Source organism: Monodon monoceros, unplaced genomic scaffold (assembly GCF_005190385.1).
Source record: "Monodon monoceros isolate NGI ecotype Baffin Bay Population unplaced genomic scaffold, NGI_Narwhal_1 Super_Scaffold_12, whole genome shotgun sequence".
Lineage (NCBI taxonomy): Eukaryota > Metazoa > Chordata > Mammalia > Artiodactyla > Monodontidae > Monodon > Monodon monoceros.
In genome coordinates, this window is record NW_021703768.1 from 156,702,204 (window position 1) to 156,720,243 (window position 18,040).

Below are 18,040 nucleotides of genomic sequence, written 5' to 3' on the forward strand. Positions count from 1 at the left end.
TGGTTCTGGGAAGACCCTAGAATTCTCCTGGCTGTCAGTTGGCTGAGGCCAGATTGGGCTGCAGAAGGGAGACCCCGTCCCTCCCCGACCCTGACACCCTCCAGGCCTCTGCAGCTCCTGGGGCAAGAAAAGCTGACCTGGCAGACCGCAGTGTTCTCGCCGAGGGCCCAAGTGATTGCTGTGTGCCCAGCCTGGCAGGAGAGAGCCGGGATGGGCAGGTGGGCCGTTTAGAGCCCCCCGTCTCAGTGCCTGGGAGGCACAGCTGAGGTGCTGCGTTTAAAGCAAAGGAAAAGGCCGCCACGGTTCACATGCCCTCTCCTTTGAGGGACCGGCTGGGCCTCCTGCTGAGCTAGTCTTGGCTGGGGCAGGGCCAGAGATTTTTCATTTCTTTCTCTTTTCTTTTTCTTTTGGCTGCGCCGCACGGCTTGTGGGATCTTAGTTCCTCCACCAGGGATCGAACCTGGGTCCATAGCAGTGAAAGCCGGCGTCCTAACCACTGGACCGCCAGGGAATTCCCAGATTTTGCATTTCTACCAAGCTCCCAGGGGATGCTGGTCTGGGGACACGTTTGAGGTCCATTGCCCTACCCCAGGGTCCCCCCAGCACTGCTGACGTGGGGCTGGGTCATCCTCTGGGGGGCCGTCCTGGATGCCCTGGGGTGTGGAGCAGCCTCCCTGGCCCCACCCACTCAATGCCAAGAGCCCAGCCTGGTCACGGCAACCACAAATGTCCCCAGACATCGCCCAGGGTCCCCTGGGGGCAGAATCACCCCCAGGGGAGACCCACTGTCCTAGAACCTAAGGCAGCTCACATTCTAGCAAGGGAGACAGATGATAGATGGACACAAAATGTGATAAGTGCCCTGAAGATAAGCAAGGTGGAGGGAGAGCCACGAAGGGAGACAAAGACTAATTTAGCAGTGTGGTCAGCGGGGAGTCTCTGAGGGCCTCACTGGAGTCAGAAGATGGGTGAAGAGCTTTTCTGGCAGAGGAAGTGGCCTGTGTAAAGGCCCTGAGGTCTCCCTGCATGTCATGGTCCTTTTCTCTGACTGATCAAAGCTGTCCGGCTCTCTGTTAAAGGATGCAAGTGTGGCAGGGGTTCATCCTGCTGATGGCTTAGGCTCCAGTGACCCCGCTCCTTGGAGGTGTTGATGACAACACAGCCCCGTATGTGCAAGAGCCCCTCAGGCCACTCCCAGGGGCTAGGCAGGTGGCTTCAGTGAAGGACCAGCATCTTCCACCAGGGGCTGGGGTCCAGCTCCCACAGGAGCTGGTGGGCAGAATTTGGGCTCGAGACACCAGCCCATTCATTTTTTAAGGCAAACTGTGTTTTGACAAATGACCTTCTTATTTTTAAATGTTGACACCAAAGTTAAAAACAAATAAAAACCTCTGTGGGCCAAACAGCATCGGTGAGAGGCCGTGGCACCCAGCCTCAGCTTCGCCCACATAATTGCATTAATCCCTGGAGCACAGAAAGAACAGAGCATGAGACCCAGCCACCTTCCTCCCTGAACAGTGGGTCTGGAGAGTGGCCCCCACCCGGAGCAGCTGGCAGGAGGCCCATAGGCTGCAAGGCCAGGCGAGGAGCAGGGACCTCTCAGGTGAGTGGCTGTCCCTTTACATTTGAGAGGACTTCTGCAGATCAAGGACAGCCAAAGGCCAGGTGTGCGTCCCTGGGCCAGGCCCCCAGACAGCCTGGGACAGCAGAAAGGCTGGCTGTGGCTTCAGAACCTGATGGACCCGAGCTCCAGCCCCAGCCCGGTCTCTTTCCAGCTGGGCCACCCCAGGGGAGCCGATCCCGTTCTCTGAGCTGATAAAACCCAACCCTCTCTTGCACTGGTGCACGAAGGCCAGGGCTCTCCCGGCCGGCCGCGGGAAAGGGGGCACTGCCGTCCTAGTTTGGGGTGCTCGGGTGGGCGTTGAGCCCCGTGCCTGGGAGAGCGAGGGGGAGACTCTGGGGCCTGTCCTCTCCTGGCTCATCCGGCCCGGAGCCTGGCCTGGGAGCCATAAATAGCAGCTGCAGAGTGCAGCGTGCCCACACTCCTAGGCGTGAGTCAGCCTGCCCCGGCCTGGGCTGGTGCCTGGAGGAACAGAGGGCCCCTGGTCACTCAGAGACGGAAGCAGGCAGGCAGTCGGAGCGGGAGGGAGCAGGGCTGTCATCTCTGAGCTCCTGTGTGCTCAGCAACCCCAGGAGGGTGGACGTCGTGCCCGATAGATCACTCCCAGCAACGCTGGGAGGCAAGACCATGGTGATCCTCATTCACAGATGGGGAGACTGAGGCTCAGAGGAGCGCTTGGCCGGGACGTGGAGATCCACAGGGCTGTCTCCATCGCTGGCTGAGGGCACTTGGAGATGTGGGGCTGGGGCCAGGCCACCCTCTGTGGTGCCCCACATGGCCTAGGACAGGGCAGGAGTGGGGTGTGTCCGGGGGACAGCTCCAGGCAGCCGGGGTTGGATGGGGAACCGGAGGGGAGCTTGGGTCAGGTCGGGAGCAGCTTGAACGCCAGGCTGAGAAGCTGGACCTTGACCCGGAAGTGAAGGAAGCCAGGGGTGGCATGAGAGCAGAGGAGTCTGTGCGGTGAAGGCCAAGGTAGAAGGAGGGCTGGAGGGGGCTGTCCTGGGAGGCCAGGAAGGAGGCGGGTGGGATGGTCCAGGTGCTAGAGGCCAGGAGGTGCAGTGGAGGGGCTGAATCAGGGAGAAATGGGGCCCTTCAAGCCCCCAAAGCAGGATGAACCTCAGAGGCCCGGCCTCTGGGGGAGCCAGATGGTCTTGGGGGCAGTGCCCACCTCTCCAAGGGAGCAGGAAGGGTCTGGCTCAGCCAGAGCCACAGACATGTTGGGTCAGCAAAAATCAAGGAGCCAAGAGCCAGAGGAGCCCTTGGGCTCCAGCCGACCATCTGCTCACACACCTCATGATGGGGAGCTCATCACCCTACAAAGAGCCTCTTTCACCCTCCGACTGCTCTGACCCCAGAAGCTCCCTCCTTGTGGGACCCTTAGTGTCAGCCTATCCATCGAGGGGTGCCTGCTTCTAACAGGCTTGGGCCCTGGGGCGTTCTCACACCCACCCCTGCCTGGTTCAGTTGCTGTTTCCCAAACCCCAGTCTTCTCTGAGATGAGTCTCCACCCTCCCAGTCTTCAGGAGGGAGGGGTGATGGTACCCTGTTGGCTTAAACGTGGACACACAGAAGTCAACCGCACAGACGCTTCCCAAAGGCAAACGTTTATTCTCAGAGACAACTCCTATTTGATGAAGATAACATTTTCCTACCAGAAAACTGCAAATCCATTTCCCTTGTCTCCCTTTGTTCACCCCCAGCTTCAAAAGCAACTGCCCTCCCACCCCACCCCCGCCCCCAGCTCAAGGGCCCAAATGCCATCTCTGCCTTGGTGGCCTGCCCTTAGGGGCACCCACCCAAACCAAGTCCCACCCTGCCAGGACAAACCCCCCCCCCCCCCCGATGGAGACTAGTCTCCAGGTACGTCCCCACTGCCCCGAGCCCTCTTGGGCCACCTCTACCTTCTCATACACCTATTGATTGATTGATCGATTATTCATTCCATCAATGACCTCTCCGCTGGGGGGCCCTGCCCTGGACCCTCACCCCCACCAGCCCAAGGGTGTCCCGTTCTGTTCCCCCAGGCCCCTTGTCTGCAGTTCTGCCAACTGGCCCCTTCTCTTTGCTCCTGGGTGACCTCGGCTCTGCCCCCATCTTGCCCAGCGGTCGGCTGCTGGGTGGCCCTGGGGTGCGCCAGCTTCCTCCTGGGGAAGAAGACCCCACCCCTATGGCGTGCCTGGCAGGAGCCGGTGTTCACCGGGCGGGGGTCCAGATGGGGCGGCGGTGACCTTGCCCGGGGGCGCGGGGCCGGGGGGAGGGGCGGAGCACGGCGCCCGGCGGCGGGCGGGGACGGGCGGGGACGGGCGCGGGCGCGGCGGCGGCAGCAGCTCCGGCGTGCGGGGGGCGGTGGCGCCCGAGCGGACACGGAGACGGCCAGCAGCAGCCGCGGCGGCGCCGCAGGGACGAGCGCCCAGGTAGGAGGCCGGGGCGGGGGACCGGGGCGCCGGGGCCCGCTGCGTCCCCCCGCGAGGCCCGCAGGTCCTCTCCTCGCGCGCCCTCCTTTGCCCGAGCCCCACCCTCCCCGGCCGCGGGGCCGGGCCCTCCACCGGACCCCCTTCCCCGGTCCGGCTGGGCCCCGGCCGGGCCGCCCTCCTCGTGCCCACCTTGGACAGCTCCTTCCCGGCATCACCCCTCCCCCGCGGTACTGACGGGCAGCCTTTCGGCCGAGCCAGCCCCTCCTCCGGCCCACAGGAGCCCCCCTGGGTCCCGCTGTCAGGGCGCCTCCAGGAGGAATCGAGTGGGCCCCGAGCCCGTCTCCCCGCACCGCCGCCCCGTTCAGCTCTCCTGCTCCCTCTCCCAGCCGAGGCCCTCATCCAGGAGCCCCTCCTCTGGTGGACGGCCCTCCCCCACCACTTAGATCCTCCTCGGGCCCAGGGGAGCCCCCTCTCCTCAAACCCCTCACTGGTCACGTGGTCCCTATGTCAGACCCCCTTGGGGCAGGCAGCCCGAGCCCCCAGGCCCTCGCCTGGGTTGGGGCCTGCTTTCTGCACCTGAGGTCGCTCCAACCTCCCAGTAGCAGTGGGCTCCGGGGACCCAGGACCTGGCAGCTTCCCCTGGCCCGGGAGCCTCAGGGTGGGCTGCCTTGCACAGGGGAAGGACCCCAGGCTGTGTAGCCAGCCGGGGCCGGGTTCAAATCCTGCTCTGCTCTGCCACCTCTCTGCTGTGACCTTGAGCCCATGCCACCCCCTTTTGCGCCTTGGTGCCCACAGGCCCCTTCCCCCAACCCCAGCCCATGGGAGGTGCAGGTGGCTTTCAAATGGCACCAGGTGGATTCCTGGCGTGGGTTTGCGGGTTGTTGAATGGGGCTCCGAGTCAGGGATCCCAGGCCCCGGTGGGCCCCTCCCGGAGGACACCCCTGCTGACAGGCCTGGAGCACTGCCAGGGGGTCTGCCCCCAGAGCGAGGCAAGGGCTGGGTCTGGGGTGGAAGAATGGACGGTCACCAGCCACCCCAAGTCCCTCGGCCAGTTGTGGTGGTGACCCCTGGCTGCATGCTGATGAGCTCAATTCTCGGGGTGCCCACCCAGGAAAGGGTAGCGACTGCAGAGCAGGCTGGCAGCCCTGCCAGCCCCCCACCCCCAAGTGCTATGCATGTCACCAAGATGCCTAAAAACAGTCCCCCACGAGTTAGAACCGCTAAAGCTCCTACAAGTTTGCCTGGCACGTAATTTGTGAGGTACTTGTCGGCTGTTACCTTCTCCGTATGTCTTTTTCTGACAAACCTGGTACTTTTGATCACTGAGAATGTGCCTTCCCAACCCACGACCAGCCGAGTGCTTTACACCCTGGGCCTTTGTGATTGATAACCATGTCCGTCCATCTTTACTGAGGGCTCTGTGTGCCAGGCACCTGGCCAAGGGCTTTTTCCAGCTTATGGCACTGCTTGTGCCAGCGGCTCTGTGGAGTGGGCACTGAGACTGCTCCCATTTCACAGATGAGAACATAGAGGCTCGGGAACATCAATTTACTTGCCCGGGTTTTCACCGCCAGGGTCTTTCACACCATTGGGTCTTGCTCCCCGCCCCCCCACCCCCACCCTGCTCCCGCCCACCACACACACACCTGAGAGAAGTAGCATGGCCTGGGTGCAATCTTGCCATATCTCCTCTATCCCATTGTAGACCCCGCCCCGTGTTATGGGACCCTCAGAGATGGCTGAGAAGGAGGCAGGGAAGGGGTCTCTGCTGTTTCTATAAGTAAGGACACAGATGCTTGGAGACAGGCTTCCTGCCTTCCCACCCCCAGGTCACAGTTCTTCTCCCACCTCCATCATTTCAGGAATTGCTGTGCTGTGTGACCTCCCGAGGTCACTGGACCTCTCTGAGCACAGGGTAGGGGAGAGGGGAGAAGAGGACCCCCTCGCAGGGAGTTCTGTTCCTACGGACACATCAGACCTGAGCAGGAGGCCAGGGCAGGCCAGACCATAGACTGGGTTTGGAGTTCAGGGAGCGAGGCTTTCTCTCTTTAGGCTAAGTTTTACTTTTCTCATCTACAGCCTGGGCTGCTGTGGGAAACCCGCTTCATGATTTGCAAATTCTTGGACCTCCAGCACCAGGATCACAGTTATGGGATGAGGGGAGGAGAAGAGCTTTAAAATGCAAGTTCCCAGGGCTGTGGCCCTGAACCAAAGGATTCACCACTTCCAGGGCTGAGGCCCTGCAATCTGCATTTTAAAGATGCCCTACCACACAGCTCCCACGAGGTTGACGAGCCTCTGGGCTGGGGTGAGAGCAGGGAGCCTGTGATGGCCGGAGAGAGGCACTCCTTTACTTATTTTGCGGAGGAGAAACCTGAGGCTCAGGGTGGCAAAGCAGCTTGCCCAGGTCACAAAGCCAGGGAAAAGCCAGTGCCACCTGGGGGCTGGGGGAGCATGCAGGTGGAGAAAGCAGTTGGTGTGCACCCCACGCTGGCATCTCCATGCCTCTTCCAGCCCAGGGACCACTCCCCCCCCACCCCGGGGAAAGAGTTTAGGCCCCAGATTTCGTTGAGGGGAAGCAGACAGGCAGAGGGTCTGGCTCTGAGCCTGTGTGCAGGGCAGAATGGCAGAGTCGACCAAATCAACCGGGATGCAGGAGAAATGCCGCTCCTCTGAGAGGCCGACCTTCCCACCCCCTCCTAGTGGGTGGTCTCTCTTGTCTGACACTCCTCTCTGTGCAGGGTCGGTCTGGGGTTCTAGCAGCCGAAGCGAGCCCTCCCGGCCCCACCCCGCACCGCCGCGTGGAAGATGCCTGAACAGAGCAATGACTACCGGGTGGTGGTGTTCGGGGCGGGCGGCGTGGGCAAGAGCTCCCTAGTGCTGCGCTTCATCAAGGGCACGTTCCGGGACACCTACATCCCCACCATTGAGGACACCTACCGGCAGGTCATCAGCTGCGACAAGAGCGTGTGCACGCTGCAGATCACCGACACCACGGGCAGCCACCAGTTCCCGGCCATGCAGCGGCTGTCCATCTCCAAGGGCCACGCCTTCATCCTGGTCTTCTCGGTCACCAGCAAGCAGTCGCTGGAGGAGCTGGGCCCCATCTACAAGCTCATCGTGCAGATCAAGGGCAGCGTGGAGGACATCCCCGTCATGCTGGTGGGCAACAAGTGCGACGAGACCCAGCGGGAGGTGGACACCCGCGAGGCCCAGGCCGTGGCCCAGGAGTGGAAGTGCGCCTTCATGGAGACATCGGCCAAGATGAACTACAACGTCAAGGAGCTCTTCCAGGAGCTGCTCACGCTGGAGACACGCCGGAACATGAGCCTGAACATCGACGGCAAGCGCTCCAGCAAACAGAAGAGGACAGACCGCATCAAGGGCAAATGCGTCCTCATGTGAGCCCAGAGCGCCCACCGCCGGCGCCCTGCTGTCCTGGCCCCAGGCCTCTCCCCACGTCCTGTGCCCCCGCTGCCCCCCTCCGCCCCCTCTTCCCTCTCCTCTTCCTTCTTTCCCCTCCCCCCACCATCTCTTCCACTTCTTTCCCTCCAATGTCTCCAGCGATGAGGCCCTGCCGAGCCTGTGGCAGACCTGGGGCTCCAGCCCAGCTCTGTCGCGCCACTCTGCCTTCCCCTCCCTCTTTGCCCCGCCCCCCGTCCTGTCTGTAGCCCCGCCAAAGCCAAGCGCTGGAGGTGGCCCCCTTGATCTGCACATGGGAAAACGGGGGAAGCTGCCTGTCCCCACAGGGACTCAGGAAGCCGGTTTTTCCTCCATCTCCGTGTCTCCCAGGACTCCCACCTCTGACTCTGCCCCCTGGGTGCCCCCAGCCAGACCTGCACCCTGCCCCTACATTAGATCACTGTGACCTTGCCGGGGAGGAGGGAGTTGAAATGCACATGGACCTCAGATTTTCTTTTCTCCAACTTGGTGTTTGACATACACTCCCCTCCCCCTTCCATCCCTCATGACCTCTGGCCTGTGCCCCCCTCCCCAGGTCCCAGACCACCCCTCTTGCCCCCGTCCCCACGGGTTGGTGGGGGGCCTTGCAGGCTGGGTCTCAGGCCGCCAGGCAATAACCACAGGGCTCACAGCAGTGCCCCGCCAGCCCGGAATCTCACTCCTCGCCCCGCCTGGGCTTGGGGTGCAGGCAGGGGAGGCCCGGGACCGGCCGATGGCCACAGCACAACTCCAGGGGACTGTCTGGAATGAATATGGAGGGACTTCCCGGACATAGCCCGCAGACAGAGATCGAGACAGTTTGTCGCCGCCGAGCCCAGGGTAGGGGACCCGGGGTGCTGGTGAGGGGTTGCCGGGCCCTGTCCAGAGGCAGGCATCTGGACCCAGCACCGGCAGGATCTGAGGGGCTGGACGCAGAGCTCTGCCCAGCCTGATTCCTCCCACCTACGGGGCCCCCCGGGGGGGGGCACACCCAGGAAGGCGTGGGTCCCTGCCACCACTGTGAGATTCTGTTTCTGTGAGTGTCTAGATGACACCACACTCACGGGACCCAGTGAGGCCGTGTCGGACAGTATGAAGGTGACCTGTAGGCCTGGGGTGGGGTGGGGGGGCACCCATGGGATGATGCATTGGGCCCCTTGGTGCGCTGGGCGGATGGCTTGTGTCTAAGCGTGTGTGTGGGGCTCCTGTGTGTGTGATGGTCTGTCGTGTGATCCCAGTGTAGGGTGTAGGCAGGGGTGGGTCGTGTGGTTGCCAGGAGGACCAGACACCTGTGATGTGTGAGCCTTGGCACCTGGAAGAGTGTGACTGTGTGCAGCTGCGTTTTTGGGAGTGGGTTACGGGATTTAGCAGAGAGCATCTGTGGACCTGTTTGTGCTGACTGTCTGAGGAGCACCACGCCTGCTGCACTCTGTCGTAAGGGGGCTCTCAGCCCAACATCTGTATCCATCAGCTGTTGCTGGGGAACAGAGGAGCGCAAACTCAGCAACTTGCAACAGCACACACTTGCGGTCTCAGCATGAGGCCAGCTGGGCTGTGGTCTCACCCAAAGGCATGACCAGGGGCAGATCCACATCCAGCTCATGTGCTCCTGGGCAGCCTTCAGTTGCCTGTGGTCTCAGGACTGAGGGCCTCAGCTGCCTGCTGGCCGTGGCTGGAGCTGCCCTCAGCTCCCTGCCTCCTGGGCCTCTCCCTGGGGCCACTCACAGCGCTGGTGTCATTAGGTGCAAGGAAGCGGCACGTGTGTGTGTACGTGCGCGTGTGCACCCGCAAAAGAGAGGTCATGTGACCACATGGACTGTACGTGGGTAAGAGGGACTGTTTGTGTCCATCGTGGTAGCAGTGTGTTTTTTTCCTTCTGCATCTGTATGGCTGTTCACTCCGCAAATATTTACTGGGCCCACCGTGAGAAGGAGGGAGTGTGTGTGTGTGCACGTGTGTGTCACCGCCCGGCGTGTGGACAGGCCCACGGAAGAACAGGTAGCATCCTGTCTGAGCACTGCGGAACACCCCTGTCCTGTGGCGGGTCCAGGGCCCACCAGCAGCTGGTGTTGACCCCTCCCACTTGAAGGTGCCGGAGAAAGTGGGGCTGTGCAGGGGTCTGCAGCCCTTTCTCAGGGACACACCCTGATAGCACAATCTCCCTGGGGCTCTGCCTGCCTCCAGGCCTCTCCTACCCCAGGCCCTGCCCCGACCCTGGGGTTCTCCAGCAGGAGGGGGCCCAGAGCCTGCCCCAGCTGCTGGCCCGTCCTGCCTCGGCACCGCTGGGTCTGGGGACCGTGCCAGGCCACGCTTGCTGTCCCCGCCCCTGCCCCCTCGCCTCCCGCATGTGGGTGCCCCCCGCCCCCCGCTGTGGGGTCTGTGTAGCATTCGCTCTACAAATAGTCTTCCTGCAATAAAGAAGTGGATTCCGCATTCCCCAAAAGTGCGCCTTTTTTGGGTTGGGGAGGTCAGCTCGCCACCTGTAAAGGATGAAAGAGACCAGAAAGATGAGGGTGAGGGATGGGTCTGTGGGAAGAGTTCAGACTTTTGTGACGAGGACTCTGGGGCATCATGGGAACATTTCAGTGCTTCACCCCTGTGACCCCCACAAGAGATCACACCAGCCCTGCTGGACCCTGTACTTCCTGCAGCCATTGAGGTGATCGGGCAGGCACTATGATCCTCATATTACCTGGAGAACAACCTGCAGGATGTAAAGCAACTCTACTCCAATAAAAATTAATTAAAAGAACAACAACAACAAACAAACCTGCAGGGCCTCAGTTTTCCCATCCACTAAATGGCTCAGGGCAGATTTCATGAATTTATAAACACGGCCAGGACTAGAGTGAGAGAGCGAGGCACTCACCACGTGTGACAAAAAACTCAGCCATCTAGATACATATTTTACTGCAATACTTAATGTAAAGGAAGCCATGATGAACAGAACATCACTATTTTTGAAATAAAAACAGGATCTGACAGGGCTGGAGCTAGAGAGTAGCAAAGGAGGTGGTTTGCACCAGCGCAGAATCAAATCTTGTCTTTCTTTAAAATTTTAGTTATTTTGTTCATCATGGATTATTTCTGCATTTATTTTAAAATATGGCATTTATATAGTATTTATCTGGATGGTGAGTGTTTTGGGGTGCCCCTTTAGGTTCAGGATTTGAGAAAAGTGCCTCACTTGCCTCACCCCAGCCCTGCCCTAATCTGTCTTTGGGGCTGCAAGAATCGCCAGACCGGATTTTTCAAGAGTGCCTGGAAATCTGGATTTCTCTTTGTGAAACAACCTGATTTTTAAATGTTGGCAACGAATTTAGAATTTTACAGCATTTGCGGGCCACCAGTTTGCAACCCTTGTGCAGACAGTAATTCCTCCTGTGGGATGGAGCTGGGGAGTGAGATGCTGTCCCCAGGCACCTGGTTCTGTCTGTGCACTGCAGGGGGTGAGCAGGGAGGTTCCTGCAGGGATGACAGCAGCCGTGGGGGGGGCCCAGCTGGGAGGCCAGCAGCTCAGATCACAGAGTAACAGTGTTGCACAAAGTTCTGGAAGTCCCAGAATACGGTGGCTCCATCCTCCTGTATAAGAAAGTCTTCCCTCCATGACCGCTGGGTACTTTTGGAGACATACCAAATGTTTCCCAACATCAACGAGGGAGCATGTTAAAAATGCACATTCCAGGCGTTCAGTTCCTTTCAGGATTCTGGTTCATTCGATTTGGGTGGGGGCCCAGGAACCTGCATTTTACAATCAAGGCCCAGGAGTTAGGATATTAAAAAACCCTGGACAGGGTTGGGCAAATGACCTTGAGTTTAACCTCTCTGAGACTCAGTTTCCACCCCTGTGAAACGGGGGGTAATATCGTCTCGCCTCCTAGCCTTATGCAGAGCGTTCAACGAGAGGAAGCAGTTATTATTATTGTCTTGCAGGTCAAGCGACTTATTAGGAGGGGATATTCTCCCCCCGCACGTGAGGTAGGATTCGGATTTGAAGCCGCGGCCCCACCCGGGATTCGAACTCGCGAAACGCCTCGCGCCTCCTCGACGTCACTAAGTCACCTCTGAAACTCGGCTCGCCGCCCCGCTGCGGGGTGCCCCACACTGTACCTATTTGCGTATTAGCATAGCTCCTCCCCCTTGCGCGTTTTCCCCTTGCGGGTGGCCAGCAGCAGTGCCACTCAACGCTCCGCCTCCCGGCCCCGCCCACGCCCCACGCCCCACCCCCTCTCCCTGGCGCAGCCTACCCCGCTGCTTGCCCTGCGCCCCGCCCCGAGCCCTGGCTCCCGCCGCCGGCGCCCGCGATTGGCCGCGTTGGGCGCCAATGCCCGCCCCGTGCGAGCCGCCCCCGCCCCCGCGGAGGGGAGCGAGCGCTCGCGGGCCCGTGGTGGGTTCGGCTGCGCTGCGTGAGGGGCTGAGGCGGTCGTGGTGGCGCGAGCGCAGGTAAGGGCGCGTGCGGCCGCGATTTGGGCCAGGGTCTGCCGCCACCGCCTCGAGTGCCGGGGGCAGGGCGCGGCCGGGGCGGATGGGAGGCCCGGGCGGCCGCGGGTGGCGAGTTCTGGAACGGCTGCGGACGGACTCGGGGGTCGGGGTCTGTGAGGAGTGGCCGGGGATCCGGCTTAGGGGCCTGGGTCGGGGTTCCTGAAGGGGGTGCTGGGCTGGGGGTTTGGGGTGGAGTTGGAGGCTGGAGCTGGGGGTCGAGGTTAGCTGGGGAGGGGACTGCGATGGAGTTGGGGGTCCCAGTGGCCGAGGAGGGTGATAGAGGAACTCGGGGTCAGGGTGAGCTGGCACAGGGCCAGAGAGCTGAGTTGGGGGGAGCCGAGGGAAGAGGGGGCATCAGGCTCCTTTCAGAAAGCTTCCGAGGGCTATCAGGAGAAATGGAGAGTTAGGAGTCTGTGAGTGATGAGAAAGGAGGGGTGGGGGAGGGAGGTGGGATAGAAGCTGAGAGACAACCCCCCCCCCCCGGTTTTGCGGGAGGTTGATTATTCCGGCGGAAATGGGGGGATCTCGGTTAGAAGTCAGTTATGAGGATTGTGGAGGGGAATCCCCCCCACTTTGGCTAATCACCTGGTGTAGAAGGGGGCATGGGGCAGAAACCCCTTGGCAAGGCAGTGAGCTGCAGGAGATGGGCTTTGGACACACTTTGCAAGTTCTGTTTCTAGGAGGCAGGGTGCAAACGGGAAGCAGAAAGGCTCGTGTTGGTGACCGAATTTTTCAGGAATTTGGAGGCTCAGGAGCCCGGAATCAAAGTGGGAGTTTTGGGGACAATGATATTGAGGGAAGTGGGTGGCGCTTTTATTTTTCCTGGGGAGCGGGGGTTGCTCAGGGCTGGAAGGTGGGCGGTAGAAGACAGGCGTGATGAGCAGCAAAGAGCCTTCACCATTGCTAGGTGTCAGCGAGGCAAACGCCAAGTTCACAGACTTGTTCAGTCGCGTGCTGTGGTCTTGGCCGGGTTGAGAGTGTAGCGGGCTCTGGAAGGTGGGCCTGTGTTCCCATGTCCACTCGGGCTGCTTGCTTGGCTGTGTCGCCTCTGGGGATTTAGTTTACTCCTCTGTAAAGCTGGAATAATAAAATAGGAGCAGGTACCTCACAGGATGGCTGCGAGGGTCAAATGAGGGGATGCGTGTACCTCGCACGCTCCTGGCACATGGCAGGGGTACATGTGCGTTGATAATAATGTTCTAAATTAAGGTTTTTTGGGGGGGAGGAAGGTGGGTGGGTAGAATTACTGGGTTGTCAGGGAGGGGAGAGAAGGAATCACTTGAAGCTTGACACCAGTCCCTCAATCTTGGGGTGCACATAAGAATCCCCTCTGGAACTTTAAAAAAGAATCTGCAAAAACAGTTGTTTCTTCATGTTGTTAAAAATGAGGGGAAAACAACAACAACAAAAGCCAGGTCTACGTGCACCTGCCTGGATTCTGAAACTTTATCGAGGAACAAGCACATCTACTTAAGAGAAAGCTTCTCGGGTGGTTTTGATTAAGTGTACCCCACAGGAGCCATTCGGATGTGTGCCCTGAAGGGGACCACTGGGCCACGATTATATGAGCTTTACAGCTTGGGTTCACGTGATGGACCAGGGTCTTTCCCCTTGGCAGTGCTGACAAACATTGCACTGCTGGCGTTGGGGCTGGGTCTGTGGGGGGCCGTCCTGGGCACTGGGGGGCGTGGAGTAGCATCCCTGGCCCCATCCACTCAATGCCAGGACTCCTCCCCCGCCAGTGTGACAATGACAGATGTCCCCAGACGTCACCCCCTGCCCCCAGGGAGCAGAATCACCCCTGGTGGAGACACCTTTCGGAAACAAAACTAAGTTATTTTCTCCTTTAAAGGTCACACCTCACCTTTGATCCTTAGGAAGTATGGCCATTCAGATTTGGGTTAGTTTTTATATCATCTCGTGTTCTGGTTTTGAGAGGAAAAAAAAAAAATCACACCGCTTTTAGAGAATTTTAGAAATGCTGACTTCTTTCTAGGTGGGCCTTTTGTGTGGCTTTTGAACACCTATACTGATTTTGAATATAGGATTAATTGATTGGCTGCTGTCACTGGAAGATGCCTACATTTGCGATTTGTTTCCTTGGCTGTAACCTAGTGCAGGAGGCTTCTACAGGAGCTTGAGTTCTTCCAGTGGTTCTTGGTCGCCACCTGCAAATAATTGTGACAGAGGCCATTGTTCTCTGCTCCATGTTTCATAAAGCCTGGGGCCCTATAGTTTGAAGGGAAAGACAACTGAATATGAATTACCCTGACACACAGGCAGTTCAGCTTCCTGCTTACTGAGTGGAAGCATTTTTCTGGGTACACCCTGTTGTGGTGTAAAAAGTGCCTTCTTCTCACCAAAGTGTTATTACAGGTTTTCTCATTTGCATCTGGAAACAAATAGTCGTCTTTAAAATTGTATTTCCTATGGCATTTGTGTTGTTTTCCTTTGGCTGTGCCGAGGGGCATGCAGGATCTTAGGTCCCCAGCCAGGGATTGAACCCGTGTCCCCTGCAGTGGAAGCGCAGTCTTAACCACTGGACCGCCAGGGAAGTCCCAGGCATTTGTGTTCTTGAAGCTCCTGTGTAATTTCTTAGGGAAGCGTGGTTGGGCCAGGCTTCCATGACTTTGGAACTTTCTGGAGCTTTCTAGAGAGGACGGTACCCAGGACAGTTGCGTGAATGCTGGGTGTTGACCCAAACTTCAACCCCTTCCATTGCTCCCTGCAGGCTGCTGTGTCTTCACAGCCCAAGGGAGATGGGCCGAGCCACGTCTTTGTTCTGGGAAGGTTTGTCTCCTGCAGGCCCCGTCCTTGACGATGTCAAGGTTTGCCATGTTCAATGCTCATTTCAACAGCTCTGGACCTCGCTTTTCACCGCTTCTCTCTTGTGCTGCCCTTGGGCATGGCGTCTCCCTCTCTCTCTTCAGGGTCTAGAGAAAAGTGTTCATTCCGTATGTCACCCAGGAGACCTCAGAGACCTGACTGGGTCACTGAAAAGGTGGGTGACTTGTCCCAGGCACTCACATCCCGCCCCCGTCTCGTCCACGCTGTGATGTTGCATCTTGTCCTGCAAGCTGGTGGATAGGGGGGCTTGTGGGCAGCTCTGAGACTCTAACAGAAAGAGTACCAGTTCTCCCTGAGAACCTTGCAAAGGGCAAAAGTCTTACTTTTTTATTTTTTAAATTGAGGTACAATTGCCATTTCATAAAACTCAGCCACTTTAGCACACAGTTCAGTTTTTTCGTACGTTTATCGAGCTGTGCAACCATCTCTAGAAACCCGTCTTAGAACCTTCCATCACCTCAGTAAGATCTCCATCCCCATGAGCAATCACCCTGATCCCCCCTCCCCAGTTGACAACCACGAATCCACTCTCTGTGTCTGTGGATCGGCCTGTTCTGGATGTTTCCCATCAATGGAATCACACACTGTGTGTCCTTCTGTGTCTGGCTTCTCTCTCTGAGCTTCGTGTTCTCAGGGTCCATCCATGTGGTAGCAAGTGTCAGGGCTTCTCTCCTTTCGTGGCTGAGTGACGTTCCCGTGTGTGGAGGGACACGTGTTTATCCGTTCACCTGTCGGTGGACATCTCGGCTGCTCCCACATTTTGGCGGTAAAGAATCGTGCTGCTATGTAAATGGCTTTTTTCCTGGGCATTTGACAGCCCACTAAACTGAAGCTCAGAGGTTGGGGGTGGTCATGCGGGCATCAGCACCCCCGGATCTGCCTTTCTCTCTCCCGTCTGTGTTTCTTCCCCCCTTGAGTTAAGTGTTTCCCCGTCTCTCAATCAGAACATCCCAGCTGGCAGATCAGCCTCTGGTCTCTCCCGCTCCGATGGGTTGACCCCCCCCCCACCATGACCAGAATCTTCTCTCTAAAGCTGAGATTGGTTCGTCATTTTCCCGCCACCTTCACCAGCTCATCACCCACTCGACAAAATCGAGATTGCTCCCTTGGCCCTTGGTGGCACCGGGGAGTTGGGCCCACCCCACCTTCGGAGTGACCTTCACTTGGCCTCCAGTTACCACCGCTCCCAGTCCTCCTGGCCTCCCGCCCAGCTCAGGCCCCCCGGCTTTCCTGGATGGTGCAGTGTGCTGTCTCCTTTGTCTGAAATCTTCCTTCCTTCCTTCCTTCCTCTCCCCAACAAAGGCTGGTTGTGTGCCTATTTTAAGCTTCAGACCGGGTGCCAGGCTCCGGGAGCACCACGTGAATGGGACGCTTGTGTGCGTGTGGGGCGCAGCGTAGAGACGGGGCCCCGGGGCCTTTCTGTCCCTGGCCCGGCTCTCTGAGTTGGGGTCCCTGGGGGTGGCGGAGATGGGGGCCCAGGCCTGTGTGTTCCATGAGCTCCCCAGGTACACGGTGACAGGAAGAAGTCTGTTGGGGGGCGGAGAGGTGGGGATGACACCTGTGCATAGGACGTCAGGGGCAGAGGCCAGAGAGAAGGTTTGCACCGAGAAGTTTGCCAGGGCCAGGGTCTCCCCCCTCCCTGGGCACGCTAGACCCTGGGGCTGGTCATCCTCTATCCGGGGCCCTCCTGGGCACCGTGGCTGTGGAGCAGCTCCCTGGCCTCCACCCTGTCGATGCCGGGATGCAGTGCCGAGGGGGAGAAACTGATTTGTAGAAGTTGCTCCCCTTTTGGGATTTTCTGAAAATTAACTGTTTGGAGATGATAAAAGACAAAAAGATGACCCATCTTTGCAGTATGTCAATTAGTTTGCTTTTCATGACTGTGGGTGTGCATGGGAGTGTGCATGTGAGTTTCCGCAGCTCTTTGCTAACATGATGAGGTGCCGGGCAAGGGGCCAGGTGAATCTGGGGTGCACATTAATTTGAAACCTGCCTGCCAGCTTTGCTTTGTGACAGTTACTAATGATCATATCTTTTGTCCTTGGTTGTCAAGACCATGACCCCTGCCCCTGCCTTCTTAAGAAGCTCCTTAATTTGTTGGACAAAAAAGTCAAGAGAAATCAAAAACAGGAGATGAATCCAGCCAAGTCCGTGCAGCTCCCGTGCTGGAGCAGACAGGCTGTGGCTGGGAGGGTCAGAATAAGGCCCCGGCCCTACCAGCCCTGTCTTTGCCTACTTGTGTGACTTCCCTGGGGCCCCCGTAACAAAGCGCCACAGACCAGGTGGCCTGAAGCAACAGAAATCTGTCTTTTCCCAGTCCTGGAGGCCAGAAGTCTGAAATCAGTGTGGGTCGAGCCACGCTTCCCCTGGGGGCTCCAGGGCAGGGTCCTTCCTGCCTCTTCTGGCTTCTGGAAGGTGGTAGTTTCCAGCAACTCTTGGTGCTCCGTGGCTTGTAGATGCATCACTCTGGTCTCAGCCTCGGTCATCACGTGGCCATCACCCTGTGTGTCTGTCAAAGAAAACCCAGGGCTGGACAGTAGTTAGAACAGTAAAAACAGACTTTACCCTGAAACGATTGCAACGGGGAAAAGAAACCTCAGTGTAGAACTAGGCTCCACTCTGAATACAGCATGGACAAGCGGGGACGCATAGCCAAGGAGCCGGTGGGGGTCCGTGGATGGAAAATGGCCAAGAGGAAGCATAAGGGAAGATTCTGGTTAAAGGGACCTCTGAAGATTCCGGCTGCAGGTGGCCGGATCAGACATCACCTGGGGGAGGGGCTGAGGAGCCGTAGCAGGTATTGGGAGTTATCAGATGTGGAGGCTGGGGGGGTCTCAGTCAACCAACTTAGCAGGATCCTTGTTAAAACTGGACGATGCAGAGATGAACACGGGAACCCAAACGTCGAGGTCCCATTGAAAAGTTCAAGGTAGCCTGAGTAGAATCGGGTCAAGGAGAGCATCTTTATCAAGGCTCACGCGTGTCCACATTTCCCCCTTCTGAGGACACCAGTCGTTGGCTTAGGGCCACCCTACTCTGTGTGACCTCACTTTAGCTCAATGACACCCACAAAGATGCCATTTCCAAGCCAGGTCCCATTCCCAGCTACCAGTCCTAGGAAGCGCACGTATCTTTGGGGGGGGGACACTGCACCCCACGCCACCTAGAAAGGGGTCACCCTCATGAGGTGGGAGTCAGCTTTTGTGGGGCACTGTGGTCCTAGTTTCTAAATGCG

The 18,040-nt window shown here is 58.6% G+C and overlaps 2 protein-coding genes across 2 annotated transcripts in view; both read left to right on the forward strand.

Moving 5' to 3' along the window:
• The first annotated feature begins 6,759 nt into the window (after positions 1–6,759).
• On the forward strand, positions 6,760–7,460 carry DIRAS1 (DIRAS family GTPase 1). Its single transcript, XM_029218503.1, has one exon. It carries the CDS (start codon positions 6,844–6,846, stop codon positions 7,438–7,440), a length of 597 nt encoding a protein of 198 aa, XP_029074336.1. The 5' UTR covers positions 6,760–6,843; the 3' UTR covers positions 7,441–7,460.
• A 4,364-nt stretch (positions 7,461–11,824) lies between these two features.
• Positions 11,825–18,040, forward strand: part of GNG7 (G protein subunit gamma 7) — a 153,683-nt gene continuing 147,467 nt past the window's right edge. The window contains exon 1 of the mRNA XM_029218512.1: positions 11,825–11,919. The gene's annotated coding sequence lies outside the window, so the exon portion shown is untranslated. The remainder of the gene's footprint in view (positions 11,920–18,040) is intronic.